This window comes from Prionailurus viverrinus, chromosome A2 (assembly GCF_022837055.1).
Source record: "Prionailurus viverrinus isolate Anna chromosome A2, UM_Priviv_1.0, whole genome shotgun sequence".
NCBI classification, from domain to species: Eukaryota; Metazoa; Chordata; class Mammalia; order Carnivora; family Felidae; genus Prionailurus; species Prionailurus viverrinus.
The window spans coordinates 92,280,975-92,295,378 of NC_062562.1; the positions used below are offsets into that span (position 1 = coordinate 92,280,975).

Below are 14,404 nucleotides of genomic sequence, written 5' to 3' on the forward strand. Positions count from 1 at the left end.
TGGCTTTTTTGTGTAGCTAGCAGTTATTGAGTGTCTGCTATGTGCCAGCCCCTGGGAAAATCGAGGCAATGAGAACATGACTCCTGTCCACAACAGCTCACAGTCCTGTGGGGGGAGCTAAAACTAGCTCAGCTTCCTACTATGGAATGAGATACGTATGTTTTCTTTGAGAGAGAAAGTAATAGAAAAATGCAAATAGAGAGTGGGCACTGGGGAATGAGGTAGTGCTTGAGGCCTCCGCAGAAATGCCGTCTGAGTAGGTAGAGTGGGCCCTGGAATAGGCTTTGATAGAGCCTTCCAAGAGAGAGGGCTAGGCAGAAGAACATTAGGAAAGAGTTCTAATGGGAAATCCAGGAAATCGAGCTAGTCTGCCTAAGTGGTGCCTCCAGTCAGACTTGGGCAGTAGGTATGCGAGAGGCAGAAGGTAGAGAGTATGAGGAACCAGAGGAATGACACCAGATGCCCAAGAGCATGGAAGACCTCTATCTGCTGATTGTTTGCTCTGAAAGACGTTTACTTACTTTGATTACAGTCTTTGACTAAAGAGACATTTTTACAAACAGGAATCCATGCTTCATATGGTCTTGGTTTTCTTATCTGTAAAAATAAATTTAAAGTCCCCTTCAGTAATAAAATTGTTACAACTCATCTCAAGATGAGCACAGCTTTCTGCTAAGAGCGGTACCCTGGGCCCATCGACATTCGTGACAACAAATGTATGACAGTGATATAAATAGGAAGAGGTTTTTTTCTCCTTCTCTTCCTCTTACCATCTCAACCCAAAGTTCCCATGTAAGCATCTTGCCCAGGGCTTATTCCACTTTGTCTTCCAGTTTTCCAAACAGCATGTTGTGAGAAGCAATGAGAAGGTGTCACTGCCTTCCAGGGACTCTGGTGACCAGGAGCTTGCTACTAACCTTACACAGTCATTTGAAGGAGGATGGAAAAGAAACTTTAAGGAAACTTTAGTGACTATATCAGGAGTATCACTCTGAGGCAGCTTCAGTTGTTTTAACTAGGTAAAATTTACCTCTGTCGTGAGAAAACTTTCTGTTTAAAATGAAACAAAAAGAAACAAACAGAAAATGCATCATGTGTCTAGGAACACTGTCAGGATTGTGTATAAGCATGTTTGGGTGTTCTTAGACCTTTGTGAGAGTGTTGGATAAATTTACTCTTGATCCATTTTGTTATTTATTATTAATTATCCTCATGTTGATTTTACTTTCTGAAAAAAATTGCTGACAAATATTTTAGAGGATATTACTAAATATTAAATAATTTATATTGTATCAATTACATTGATTTGGATATGAAATAGATTATTTCATCCATGACTCATCTTTAGTAATTTACCAAGTACATACATAGATCTCTCATTTTTCTTGATTTACTGAATTCAGTTGAAGAACATGAAGGGGGGGAAAAATGCATATTTTTATATCTTTTCCATAAAGAACCAGAAAATGCACATTTAAAAAAAATTTTTAATTTTTTTAAGTTTTTATTTTTTATTTTTTTTAGTATATGAAATTTATTGTCAAATTGGTTTCCATACAACACCCAGCGCTCATCCCAAAAGATGCCCTCTTCAGTACCCATCACCTACCCTCTCCTCCCTCCCATCCCCCATCAACCCTCAGTTCTCAGTTTTTAAGAGTCTCTTATGCTTTGGCGCTCTCCCACTCTAACCTCTTTTTTTTTTTTTTCTTTTTTTTTCATCCCCTTCCCCCATGGGTTTCTGTTAAGTTTCTCAGGATTGCACATTTTTTTTTTTTTCAAATTCAGAGGACTAACAGGCAGTATTTTGGTCCTGGTATGTTTGATGTTATGACAAAATCCTGTAAGTATAGGAACCTAAAAGAATGGGATCAGATGTAAGTTTATTGCCCTCTTGTGGCAATTTTTAAGAATGGCTGTTTCTTTTCAAAATCTTGTTTTGATCCAGCCTTTTAAAAAATCAGCTCTATTAGCCTATAATAAATAGGTCTTGGATGCTAGTTTTTATCAAAAGTATACTCTGTGTGGACTTGATATACTTATTGGAATTTTATATAAATACAACCGAAAGGTGTCAATCCTCAAAACAAATAAAACACATACGCTTTTTAATAGTTAAAGAGTTAGTGATGTCACATTATCATATAGGGAGCCAGAATCTTCTAGATATATATGATGTCAGAATCTGATTTCTTTACCCTGTGTGTCATGATGTTTAGATCCAATAAAGGTCACTGACTTTCACACTGGACACCAACTTAATGCAAGAGGAAATAATACCCTAGATTATTTAAACAAAACAATCTGCTTGCTGTTTATATCTATATATATATATACTTGTTGACTATATATTTTTTGTCTGTCTTCCCTGCAATACACATGAGCACCATGAGGGCAGAAAAATCATCTGTTTTGTCCACTATGGTGCCCCCAGCACTTAGAGCAGTCTATTGTAGGTGCTCTATAAGTGTGTGCTGAATGAGTGAATGGATGAAGAGGTAGCCAACTGCAGATAGGCAGTTCAGGAACCAATCTGCCTGGGCTCTCTGTTCCCGCCTCTGATCTTCCTGGTTATGTAATTTGGTCAGGTTACTTCATCTCTTTGAGCTTTGGTTTCATTTCTTGTAAAATGAATATAGGCAAACGTACAAGTTTGCCTCCCTCACACATTTGTGGAAGCGATTCAAATGAGTGTCAAGTTTTTAGCGCATGGTAAATTGTTGAAATGCATCATCTCTTGTTACCAGAGAACGTTTCAGGTGTGTGGTAGATAGGCAATTCTCAGTGTAGTCCCTGACAACCTGCGTCAGAACCACCTGGGATTTGTTTAAAATGCAGCTTCCTGGGCCCTAGCCAAGAAATCTGAGGAAGGCCCTGAAAGTTTTACAATTTTACAAGCTCTCCAGGTGACTATTTGCATATAAAGTTTTAAAATTACGTGTTGGAGGGAGGAATAATGGACCACAGTTAAAGAATGATAACCCTGAACCTGGGAAGGGTCAGGATGAGGAGACCCTGCTGTTTATGGGGAGTCAGAGGAACAGGCCTTTCCCTTTAGTAGTGTGTGTGTGTGTGTGTGTGTGTGTGTGTGTTTACCCACGTGTGATGTGGTGCAGTGTGTATGTGTATGTGGGGTGTGGTATTGGGAGGTTTGTGGGGTATGGTGTGTGGTATGTAGTATGTAATCTGTATGTGCTGTGTATGTGTGGTATGTGGGGGTGTATATGGGGTGTGTGTGTATGTGTGTGGTGTGTGGTAAGTAGGGTGTGTGTGGTGTGGTATATGGGGAATGTGTGTGTGTCTGTGTGTCTATGGTATGTGGTGTGTAACTGGCAATGATGGGTGGGACTGGGAAGTGAGTGTTGAGAAGTGAATTCATCCTTCGGCAGCTGTTGATTTTAAAATGATCTTGTTCTGAGGCAAGATGGCTATGCCTGATTATTTTCTTGTCCTTGGCAGTGGAATGTTCTATGATGGGAACCACACCTATCTCATTGAACCAGAAGAGAATGACACCTCCCAAGTAAGTGCTCCTGTTTCTTGTGGCCAATGTAAAAATTTATATTGGGGGCTTTCCCTCTTCCGTTTTCCTCCTTTTTTTTTGTCTCTATTTTCATATTTTTAGAGTCAGGATATAATTGAATATTGAATAAGTCAAAACCACAAGTGTTTTTTAAAGTCTGTTCTTTCTCTGGATACTGGAAATACTTTCCTTCTCAGGTGTTCTGAAGCCTCCATTTTTGTTCTAACTCCACCATAATGTGCTGTGATTTGTCTTAGTTTGCTCAGGCAGTCATCATAAGAGAGTGGGTGGCTTGAACAACAGGAATTTATTTTCTCACAGTTGTGGTGGCTGGAAGTCCAAGATCAAGGTGCCGGCAGGGTCCATGTCTGTCGAGGGCTCTCTCCTTCGATTGGGATGGCTTCCTTCTTACTCTGTGTTCACATGGCAGAGAGAGAGAGAGAGAGAGAGCGCGCTTTGGTGTTTCCTCTTCCTGTAAGGACCCCAGCCCCACCCTTGAAACCTGTTTTAACCTTTAGTACCTTCTCATAGGCCCAATCTCCAAATACAGTCACATTAGGAGTTAGGGTTTAAACATATGAATTTGGCAGGGTGGGGATGGACACAATCATTCAGTTTGTTACACACCAACTCAATAGATGCATGATTTTCCACCTCATTTTCTTTTCTGGATTTCAGATTTTTCTCTATTGCCTATTGTCTGTAAGGCCTTGTGCTGGTGAAATGTAGAGAAATCCGTTTTATTAATTTCTCCTTCATTTTAGTTGAAACAATTCATTTTCCAAAAAAACTAGAAGAGGGTTGAGTTAATATTATAGACTGCAGAGAAAGATAATACACTTCCATTGTAGCTTTGTGCACAGAAACATTCTTCATCGTGTCGTGCAACAGTGTTCAAACACTTAAGTAATTTCTAAAAATACACACTGTGTTGCCACCCATAAAGGGAAGCTATTTGTATTGTATTTTGTTTTCTGGATGCCTATTACTGGCCGTCGTATCACTTCGCCTGGCCAGGTGATGTTTTTATGGCAGTATCATGAAACTTGACTGTTTATGACATTCTGTTTTTTTTTTAATGGAAAGAAGCCAGAAATAGTTACTTGAATGTTCATTAATTTTCCTTAGATGGAACAGGACTTTTTGTCTGTTGGTTTGTCACAGAACTTTGTATGACATTTGAATTTTGGAGCAAGGTCCGTTTGGGCATCTGCTTACACCAGTCATCCTACTCCCCGATACCGGAAGAGTGTTAGCCCTGCAGTCTTTGCCTAGCAAAACTATCTGACTCTGAAAGTGGGGCAGGGATCCACAGAAAGGAACTAGTTATAAAAAGCATTAGCCCATTTTCCCAGATGTCTTACTTCTCCTTGGGGGAATAGGTTCATTCATTTATTTTCCATTACTGCAGGCTTTGGCCTCTGTGTCTGCAGAGGCATTTTGTTTCTAATAGGATATTTCTCTGGTGCAGGGGGAATCCAGGCGGGGGAGGGTTGCACAGTGGCTCATTGCCTTTCCAAATCCAGGAGGGCACATAGTCATGCTTCTTTTAGGGGTCTCTGCTTCTTCAGCTCTCATTGCCCGAGGCTGGGGACAAGTGGTTGCATGTGCTCAATCTCTGTTGTTTGTTATTGCAGGAGGATTTCCATTTTCATTCGGTTTACAAATCCAGACTGTTTGAATTTCCCTTGGATGATCTTCCATCTGGTATGGTATTCATATTATGACTTTAAAAAAAGTCAGGCTTAATAATTCATTTGAATGCTTTAGAGCTAATCTGTATGTGAAATGTCCTTAGCACATGATTGCTCATAACAGTTTGAGAAAGTGACATGAGGTCAAGTGACATCAAGAAGGAGAATAAAATGCAAACTGACCTCATGTTTGTAGTGGATGAGTTTGGAAAGATAAAGCTTGAGCACATTGGAGGAAGACTTTTTAAAATGGTAACAATCACAGTAGGGTATCTCTGAAAGGAGAAGTAATGTTAGAGCAAAAATTGGTCCGCGTGGACAAAATACAGAAAAATTCACTTTCAGTGAGATACTGACTTTATAAACATAGGGATGGACTTGTAATCATTTCCCCATTTGTTGTTTTCCTCCTCTCTTTTTGCCCCAGCGTTTTCAGAAGGCACGATTATAGACTAATGCTTTTTATTATTATGTGTTTTTGTGAAAAGACTTTCCATCTCACGTGTGTTTGTTTGCAGGCCCATTTATTTATACGTGTTGGCTTGAGATGATCCAAACCTTTGCATGACAAGCAGGGCAGAGTACTCCTACTTTGGCCTCGTTAGTCGAGCAGCGATTATACGGAGTACATTTGTCTTTGGATGTACTGGATTCCTTGATTTTCTTTTCAAGACCGAGCATACTCTGAATACCTGGGGTGGAGACGCTTCCTTTCTTAGTGGGCCCTGCCTATGGTTACAGAACCTTCGAATTTTTAATCTCATTTTTATCTTCGTTACAGCGCTGTGAGATTGATTTTATCATTTACATTTTATAGATGAAGAAATGGGCTCATCCAGCTTGTCTTTTCCTGGGCCCACAGCTAGTCGGGGGATGAGCGGGGTTTTGGATTGTGCCACTACGAGAATGTGTGCTGGGAGAGAGGCAGCGGGGAAATGGAAGAATTATCCAACCAAGAGCATGTCCTAAACTACTGCTTAGGAAAACCACTTAAAAGTGTACATTGTTGGGGTGCCTGGTTGGCCTAGTTGTAAGAACATGCAGCTCTTGATCTCGGGGTCATGAGTTCAAGCCCCACATTGGGTGTAGCTATTACTTAAATAAATAAAACTTAAAAAAATAAAAAGTTTTGGGATGCCTGGGCGGCTTACTTGGTTAAGCGTCCGACTCTTGATTTTGGCTCCAGCCATGATCTCACGGTGTCTGGAATCGAGCCCCACGTCAGGCTCTATGATGACAGCATGGATCCTGCTTAGGATTCTGTCTCTCTCTCTCTCTGTCTCTGCCCCTCTCCTGACTTGTGTGCTCTCGCTTGCTCTCTCTCAAAATAAATTAAAAAATAAATAACTTTTTAAGAAGTTAACATTGTCTCCTTATTGGAAAATGAGATGAGTGTTTGCTAATGTCCCTTCTCTGAAATAGATTTGTGGACTCCTTGATCTTCTGCACTTCTTCTGCCCTGCTGCCAAAGGGCTAGGGGATCCATTTTATAGATTTCACAATTTAAAAAAATGTGCAAATAAGCATATAGATGCTCTTACTTTACATAGATACTTGAGGCTGTTCCTTCGGTTACCTTGTGAAACCATTTACAATCCCTGTGATGGGAAGAAAGTAAATCATGCCAGTCTGTCTGAGAATAAAGCTACAACCTAATAGGTCTTACTGGAAATAATAAACATTAATTAATATTTAAAGTAATAAATAAAGATCCCCTAAGGACTCTACTGTAGGCTTGCTGTGATATAATCTTCCAGTTTTGTTTTGTTTTTTAAACTTTGTTCAGGGTTTCTTTTCTGTACAAACTTTTTAAAGATGAGTTGGCACTTTTGCTGTCATTAACAATAATTTTGAACGTGTTCTTCCCCAAGTCAGGTCTGTCTCCCTTAGTTTCTGGTTTTCTTTTCCCGTCAGAAGTTGGCACTGTCAGTTTTAAGAGTGTTATTTATTTGTCTTTCTAGATACTTGGATTTATTATGACAAATTAGAAAAAAAGAAAGAAAGAAATGTCAAAACTGCAGTTTTTGTGAAATAAGCTCATGTGGAAGCTTTTTTACTTTAGATTTAATGAAGTTTTCCTGGGTCATGACTTATCAGTACCTTTGTCTTGCTGTGCATGATGCATGTCTCTGAGACAGAATGTGGTCAGGTGTCCCCCAGACTTGTTTCACTGTGGACCCTTTTGTTTTACATGACCCATCTCTCAGGACTAGTGTCCCTAAGAAAACATTTGGGAAAGGTTTATTTACTTCCTATGGACCCCTTAGCACAGTCTGTTTTAAAAATTAGTACAGTGAGGGGCGCCTGGGTGGCTCAGTCGGTTGAGTGTCCGACTTCGGCTCAGGTCATGATCTTGCGGTCTGTGAGTTCGAGCCCCGCGTCGGTCTCTGTGCTGACAGCTCAGAGCCTGGAGCCTGCTTCAGATTCTGTGTCCCCCTCTCTCTCTGCCCCTCCCCTGCTCATGCTCTGTCTCTCTCTGTCAAAAATAAAATAAACATTAAAAAAATTTTTTTTTTAAATAAAAATAAGTGCAATGAAGTATGTAAATCTTGAATACCTTTAAATGAGTTTTGGTACATATGTACTCCCTTGGTGAGATTTGGCACATTTCTGTTATCCCAGTACCTTCCTTTGTACCGCATCCCAGTCAGTGGCTCCCACTTCTGCAGTCCCTTTTGTGGCTTTTTTTTTTTTTTGCTGTAGATTAGTTTATCCTGATTTAGATCTTCATTCATTGTGTCTTGTGTCCAGCTTCTTTTGCTTAGCATATGCCTATGGGATTAATGTCAGAGATAGCAACAGTTTGTCTTTATCTTTTTAAATTACTGAGTACGTTCTGTTGTTTGAAGATAACACAGAGTTTTATCCATTCTGTTGATGGACATTTGGGTTGTTTCCACTTTTTGGCTAGTCTGAATAAAATAACTATAAATATTCTTTTAAAAATCTCTTTGGTGGACACATGTTTACATTTCTTCTGTAATTAATTACCTGGCGGTGGAATTACCGAGTCACAGCGTAGTTGTATGTTTAACCACACAATGGTGTATTCCTCTCAAACTTTGGAGTGCATCAGAGTACCTCATGGCAGCTTGTTAAACACAGACTCCTGGCCGTGTATCTAAAGGGTTTTTCCAAGCCACTTAATTGAGATATGATTGGCATTAAAGGAAAGCTGTACATAATTAATGTATACAGTTTGACGAGTTTGGAGATAAATGTGCACCCATGAAGTCATCACTGTAATCTATGTTGTAAGCATACCGATTAGCTCCAGCAGTTTGTTTTCACCCTCTTTATTATTGTTGTTGTTGTTGTTATTATTATTGTTAGTAGTAGTAGTGGTAAGAATACAACACAAGATCTACAGTGTTAGCAAAATTTTAAGTATACTGAATATGGTATTGTTAACTCTGGGCACTGTGCTGTACAGTAGATCTTTAGGACCTTCTCATTTGTACAACTGTAACTTTGTGCCCTTTGAGGAATGCTCGCCTGTTTCCCCCTTTTCCTAACCTCTGCAACTGCCATTCCACTTTGCTTCTAGGAGTTGGACTCTTTTTTTTTTTTAATTTTTTTTTTAACGTTTATTTATTTTTGAGACAGAGAGAGACAGAGCATGAACGGGGGAGGGTCAGAGAGAGAGGGAGACACAGAATCTGAAACAGGCTCCAGGCTCTGAGTGGTCAGCACAGAGCCTGACGCGGGGCTCGAACTCATGGACCGCGAGATCATGACCTGAGCCGAAGCCGGACGCTCAACCGACTGAGCCACCCAGGCACCCCTAGGAGTTGGACTGTTATATGTCCTTCTGTGTCTGGCTAGTTTCACTCAACATAATGCCCTCCAGGTTCATCCATGTTGTCACAAATAGAAAGGTTCCTTCCTTCCTTTCTTTCTTTCTTTCTTTTTTTTTCTTTCTTTCTTTCTTTCTTTCTTTCTTTCTTTCTTTCTTTCTTTCTTTCTTTCTTTCTTTCTTTCTTCTTTTGTTTTTAGGCCGAGTAATACTTCATTGCATGTGTATACCACATTTCCTTTAACATTTAGGTTGTTTCTATGTCTTGGCTATGGTGAATAATGCTGCAGTGAACATGGTGGTGCACGTATCTCTTTGAGATGCTGAATTCAATTCCTTTGGCTGTATGCCCAGAAGTGGGATTGCAGGGTCCTAGCATTGTTCTATTTTTAATTTTTTTTTTTTTTGAAAAAAATTTTTTTTTTCTTCTTTTCTTCAACGTTTTTATTTATTTTTGGGACAGAGAGAGACAGAGCATGAATGGGGGAGGGGCAGAGAGAGAGGGAGACACAGAATCGGAAACAGCCTCCAGGCTCCGAGCCATCAGCCCAGAGCCTGACGCGGGGCTCGAACTCACAGACCGCGAGATCGTGACCTGGCTGAAGTCGGACGCTCAACCGACTGCGCCACCCAGGCGCCCCTGTTCTATTTTTAATTTTTGAGGAACCTCATACTGTCTTCCATAGTGGCTGCACCAGTTGCTACAGTTTTTGATTCAAGTACGTCTTGGGTGGGTTATGAGAGTTTGCATTTCCAGCAAGTTCCCAGGTATGCTGGGAATATGCTGATGCCATTAGTTCATGGATTTCACTTTCAGAACTATTGTTGTGTGAGAAATTGCTGAGCCTTTCTCTTAAGTGCTTATACCATTTTACACTCATCAGCACTATATGAGAGTTCTGATTGTTCACATCTTCATCACCGTTTGCTGTGTCATTCTTTAATGAAGGTCAGTAGTGGGAAGTCAAGTTGGCTATTTAGAAGATTCTTGATAAAGGATGTGATAGTATTTATTGCAGAAATATGAGAAAAATTTTGAGATAAATTAAAATAGGAATAGTGCCCAAGATTGCTTTAATTATATTCATTCATGATATATGTATTTAGTATTAATATGAACACAATTATTTTGATTAATGTTCTATATTATCTTTAAGTGTAACATTATATATTATAAAATTTATAATAACCACATAATTATAATTATCTAATTTTCCAATTATAACTTACATTAATTATCAACAGTTATAGTAACTGTTACTAATAGTTAATAAAGTATAATTATACAATTTATTCTAGGAAGGTATAGTAAAACTTTGATTCCTCTGTATGAAAGAAAACTGGCAAATACAAGTTACATTAATTTATTTTTATTTCCTTTTAGAATTTCAGCAAGTACACATCACTCCACCAAAATTTATTTTGAAGCCAGCACCAAAAAGAAGTAAACGGCAGGTATGTATTCACAGGATATTCCATGATGTTTCAAAAACACTTGGCAACTACCAGTCATCTAAATCTACATTAAGTCTCTGTAAGATGGCTAAGTATTAGTTCAGGCATTTGTCATGGTTAACAGTAAGGGTGACGGATCTGTAGGAGCAGTGGAGATGCGGCCATATTGTTTCATAGACTCAAAAAGGACTCAAGATAGTGGTGATAATATGGTTATTCATCTTACAGATGGATTATGGCCCCTGCTGTGGCATCTCGGGTTCTTTATAACATAGGCCTCTTTCCTTGGCCTGGGTTGTACCACATCATGAGGTCTACTTGTAAAGATACCCCCTTAAAAGAGAATCCATCAGGTTTTAAAGCCACAAAATGCTGTTGCCACGCTTAAACTATGTTGGAGTCTGGGATATAAACTCAGGATGTCAACTTTATGAATGTTCAGTGCATCTTGGACTTGGAAAAAATAATGACAATTTGTATAATGCTTTGCACCATATGAAGTAGGTGCTATCAATCCCCTTTCACAGGAAAAAAAATGATGTCTTCGAATGTGAAAATGACCAGAATCACAGAACTGGAGAATGCTTTAGGCATAATAAGAACTCTGCTCATCACAATACCGTACGATTTCATTCACTTTGTGGAATCTAAAAAATAAATGAATAAACAAAACAAAAAGCAGAATCAAACCAGTAAATATAGAGAACAAACTGGTGGTTGCTAGAGGGAAGTGGGTGGAGTCATGGGCAAAATGGGAGAAGGAGAGTGAGAGACACAGGCTTCCAGTTATGGAATGAGCAAGTCACAGGGGTAAAGGGCAGCACAGAGAATATAGTCACTGATATTGCAATAGCCTGTATGGTCGCAGTTGGCAGCTACACTTGTGATGAGCACAGCATAACTTAGAAGTTGAATCACTGTGTTGTATACTGAAACTAATGTAACATTATATGTCTAGTATACTCAAAAAAGAAAAGGAGAGGAAAAGAAAGAACAGAACTCCGGTTATTAGAATTAAAATATCATACATTATGTATGGGTGTTTGGTATAAAAAACATAGGATGATGGAAATAGATCTCTAGTAAGATCACACAGTTGAAGAAACCAATCATCTTCTGTTTAAATATGTTTATAAGTATGACATTAAATGAGTTTACAGACACATATCTAATGTGAATAAAATTGCTTATTTTTATTGAGGCACAGGTTACTTGTGCCTGGTCCTATTCTAAGAATTTAAATTATATTAATACATTTGATTCTCCTAATAATCTTATAAGGAATGTATTATTATTATCCCCATTTTACTGATAAGGACATTGAAGCATGAGAAGCTTAAGAAACTTGCCCAGGGTTATAGTGAGTTATCCAGAGGTGGAGTTCAGATTCTGACCTAGGAAGTCTGGTATTTTTATAACCATATATACTTTATATACAGCCTCTCAGAAGCCCTTGTGTTCTATGAATTGCTACATGAGCTTTATATATTTTGTGAATATACATATATATTGAGGCCCAGTTAAATAAAGATTCCAACAGGATTTAATTTGAAATGATATTTATTTTCGTGACTTATGACATCAGAGAACAGGATAGTTTTCTTTTGACGCATTCCTTGAAGTTCTTCATAAATATCTGTGACATCCAGTCATTTGAAGGCAGACAGACACTAGATTTCTTTTTCTGAGACAGCTGTGAACCCACAGAGGTGAGGTGCTAGAATGCTGTGTGGCCAATATGGCAAGTCTCTGACATTGAGAAAGTGTTGAGTCTTGTTAGACAGTCTGCTGTGATAACTGGTAAGACTCAGGTCTCTTCCACAATTACAAAGCTGATACTGTCATCCTAAAACATCCACTTTGAAAAAGCCTCAGGTCATTGGATGCAGTTTATACTACTACTTGGTTTCCAAACTGAGAATTCTATCAACTTGGTGTAATAAGGGATTTGAATTTTAAAATAAGTTGTAAAATTTGGGAATGCAATTAACACTGGAACAAAATCCACATGGCAGCAGTTTTTTTAGTTTATTTTAAATGCAGCTCTGAAAGCAAATATTCATGCATTGATTAGTTTTGGTTATATACTCTCATCACAAAAATAGCCATTGGACAAGTGAATAAAAAGATTTACTGAAAAAATGGATACCAAAGATAGCATAATGGAAAGAATTGGGGCACCTGGGTGGCTCAGTCGGTTGGGCATCCAACTTTGGCTCAGGTCATGATCTCGCAGTCTATTAGTTCGAGCCCTGTGTCGGGCTGTGTGCTGACAGCTCAGAGTCTGGAGCCTGCTTCAGATTCTGTGTGTCCCTCTCTCTTGGCCCCTCCCCTCTTGTGCTCTGTCTCTCTCTCTCTCTCAAAAATAAACATTAAGAAAAATACTTAATTTTATAGATCTTGTTAAAGACTGTGTTATAGGCTGACTGCAGGGAACAAAGGCATATGGCTGCCTTCGTGTCTCCTACTGGTGGCATCCACTGATCATGATTTTGAAGGTGGAGAAAATTCATTGTTAAACAGACATATAATAGAGCTGTACTAGATAATCCAAGACTTCCTGGAAGCTCTCAAAACTATCCTAACAAAAGCTCTTATATCATTTGGGAGATCCCTTAAAATGTACCAGAAGAAGGAGGGACATTCTCAGTCCCAGATTTGGAGATTGTAGAATAAAAGTGTCCATCAGACACTCCCTGTATCCTCTCAGAGATCCACAGGAGCTTAAATTTAACGGAAAGCATGCCCTTCATATGTTATAATCTCCAAGATATACTGGTAAGTGAAAATACCCTCATGCAAAAGCTAGTGAAATAAGTGGAAGTACCAAGTAAAATAAATGTTATATTTGATTTTATATGCATAAACATTTCTGGAAGAAACAAGTAACTGTGCTATATCAATTGTGGGGGAAGGGTTAACAACTAGGTAGATAGGGAACAGAAGTGAGAGGAAGATTTTGACCCTGAACCTTTTGATAATTCTTTAAACCATATAAATGTATTACCTATTCAAAAACTAGGTTAAAATTGATGAAAATGAAAAAAAGAATTCTGAAGGAATGAAAGTGGAAATTTTATTTCTCTCATACATTTTTGTTTTTTAAAATTAAAAACATTCGGGGCACCTGGGTGGCGCAGTCGGTTAAGCGTCCAACTTCAGCCAGGTCACGATCTCGTGGTCCGTGAGTTCGAGCCCCGCGTCGGGCTCTGGGCTGATGGCTCAGAGCCTGGAGCCTGTTTCCGATTCTGTGTCTCCCTCTCTCTCTCTGCCCCTCCCCCATTCATGCTCTGTTTCTCTCTGTCCCCAAAATAAATAAACGTTGAAAAAAAAATAAAATTAAATTAAAAACATTTTTTCAGCCTTATTGAAGCATAATTCACAAATAAAATTATGAGATACTTGAAGTGTACAATGGGATGATTTGATATATATATATATATATATAATATGTATACACACACATACACACTGATTGTGTGTGTACAATGGGATGTACAATGGGATGTACAACTGTACAATGGGATGATTTGATATATATATAATATGTGTATGTGTGTGCATATATTTCAATTAAACAATACAGTCTTATCAATGTAAGTGTCCATCAACAAATGAATGGATCAAGAAAACGTGGGGGGTGCTTGGGTGGCCCAGTTTGTTGAGCGTTGGACTTTGGCTCAGGTCATGATCTCGCAGTTTGTGAGTTTGAGCCCTGTGTGGGGCTCTGTGCTAACAGCTCAGAGCCTGTAGCCTGCTTCAGATTCTGTGTCTCTCCATCTCTTGGCTCCTCCCCTGCTCATGCTCTGTGTCTCTCTGTCTCTCAATAACAAATAAACGTTAAAAAAAATTTAAAAAAGAAAATGTGGTAAACATATACAGTGGAGTATCATTCAGCCTTAAAAAAGAAGAAAATCCTGTCATTTGTGACAACAT

General features: G+C 38.8%; 1 protein-coding gene across 13 annotated transcripts in view; it reads left to right on the forward strand.

The window, feature by feature from the left end:
* The window catches only part of ADAM22 (ADAM metallopeptidase domain 22), a 242,575-nt gene that overhangs the window by 157,760 nt on the left and 70,411 nt on the right, over positions 1-14,404 (forward strand). For all 13 annotated transcript variants that reach the window (XM_047849794.1, XM_047849785.1, XM_047849790.1 and 10 more), the window contains exons 6-8: positions 3,460-3,523; positions 5,161-5,230; positions 10,398-10,468. In XM_047849794.1, coding sequence (XP_047705750.1) covers positions 3,460-3,523; positions 5,161-5,230; positions 10,398-10,468 — 205 coding nt within the window. The remainder of the gene's footprint in view (positions 1-3,459; positions 3,524-5,160; positions 5,231-10,397; positions 10,469-14,404) is intronic.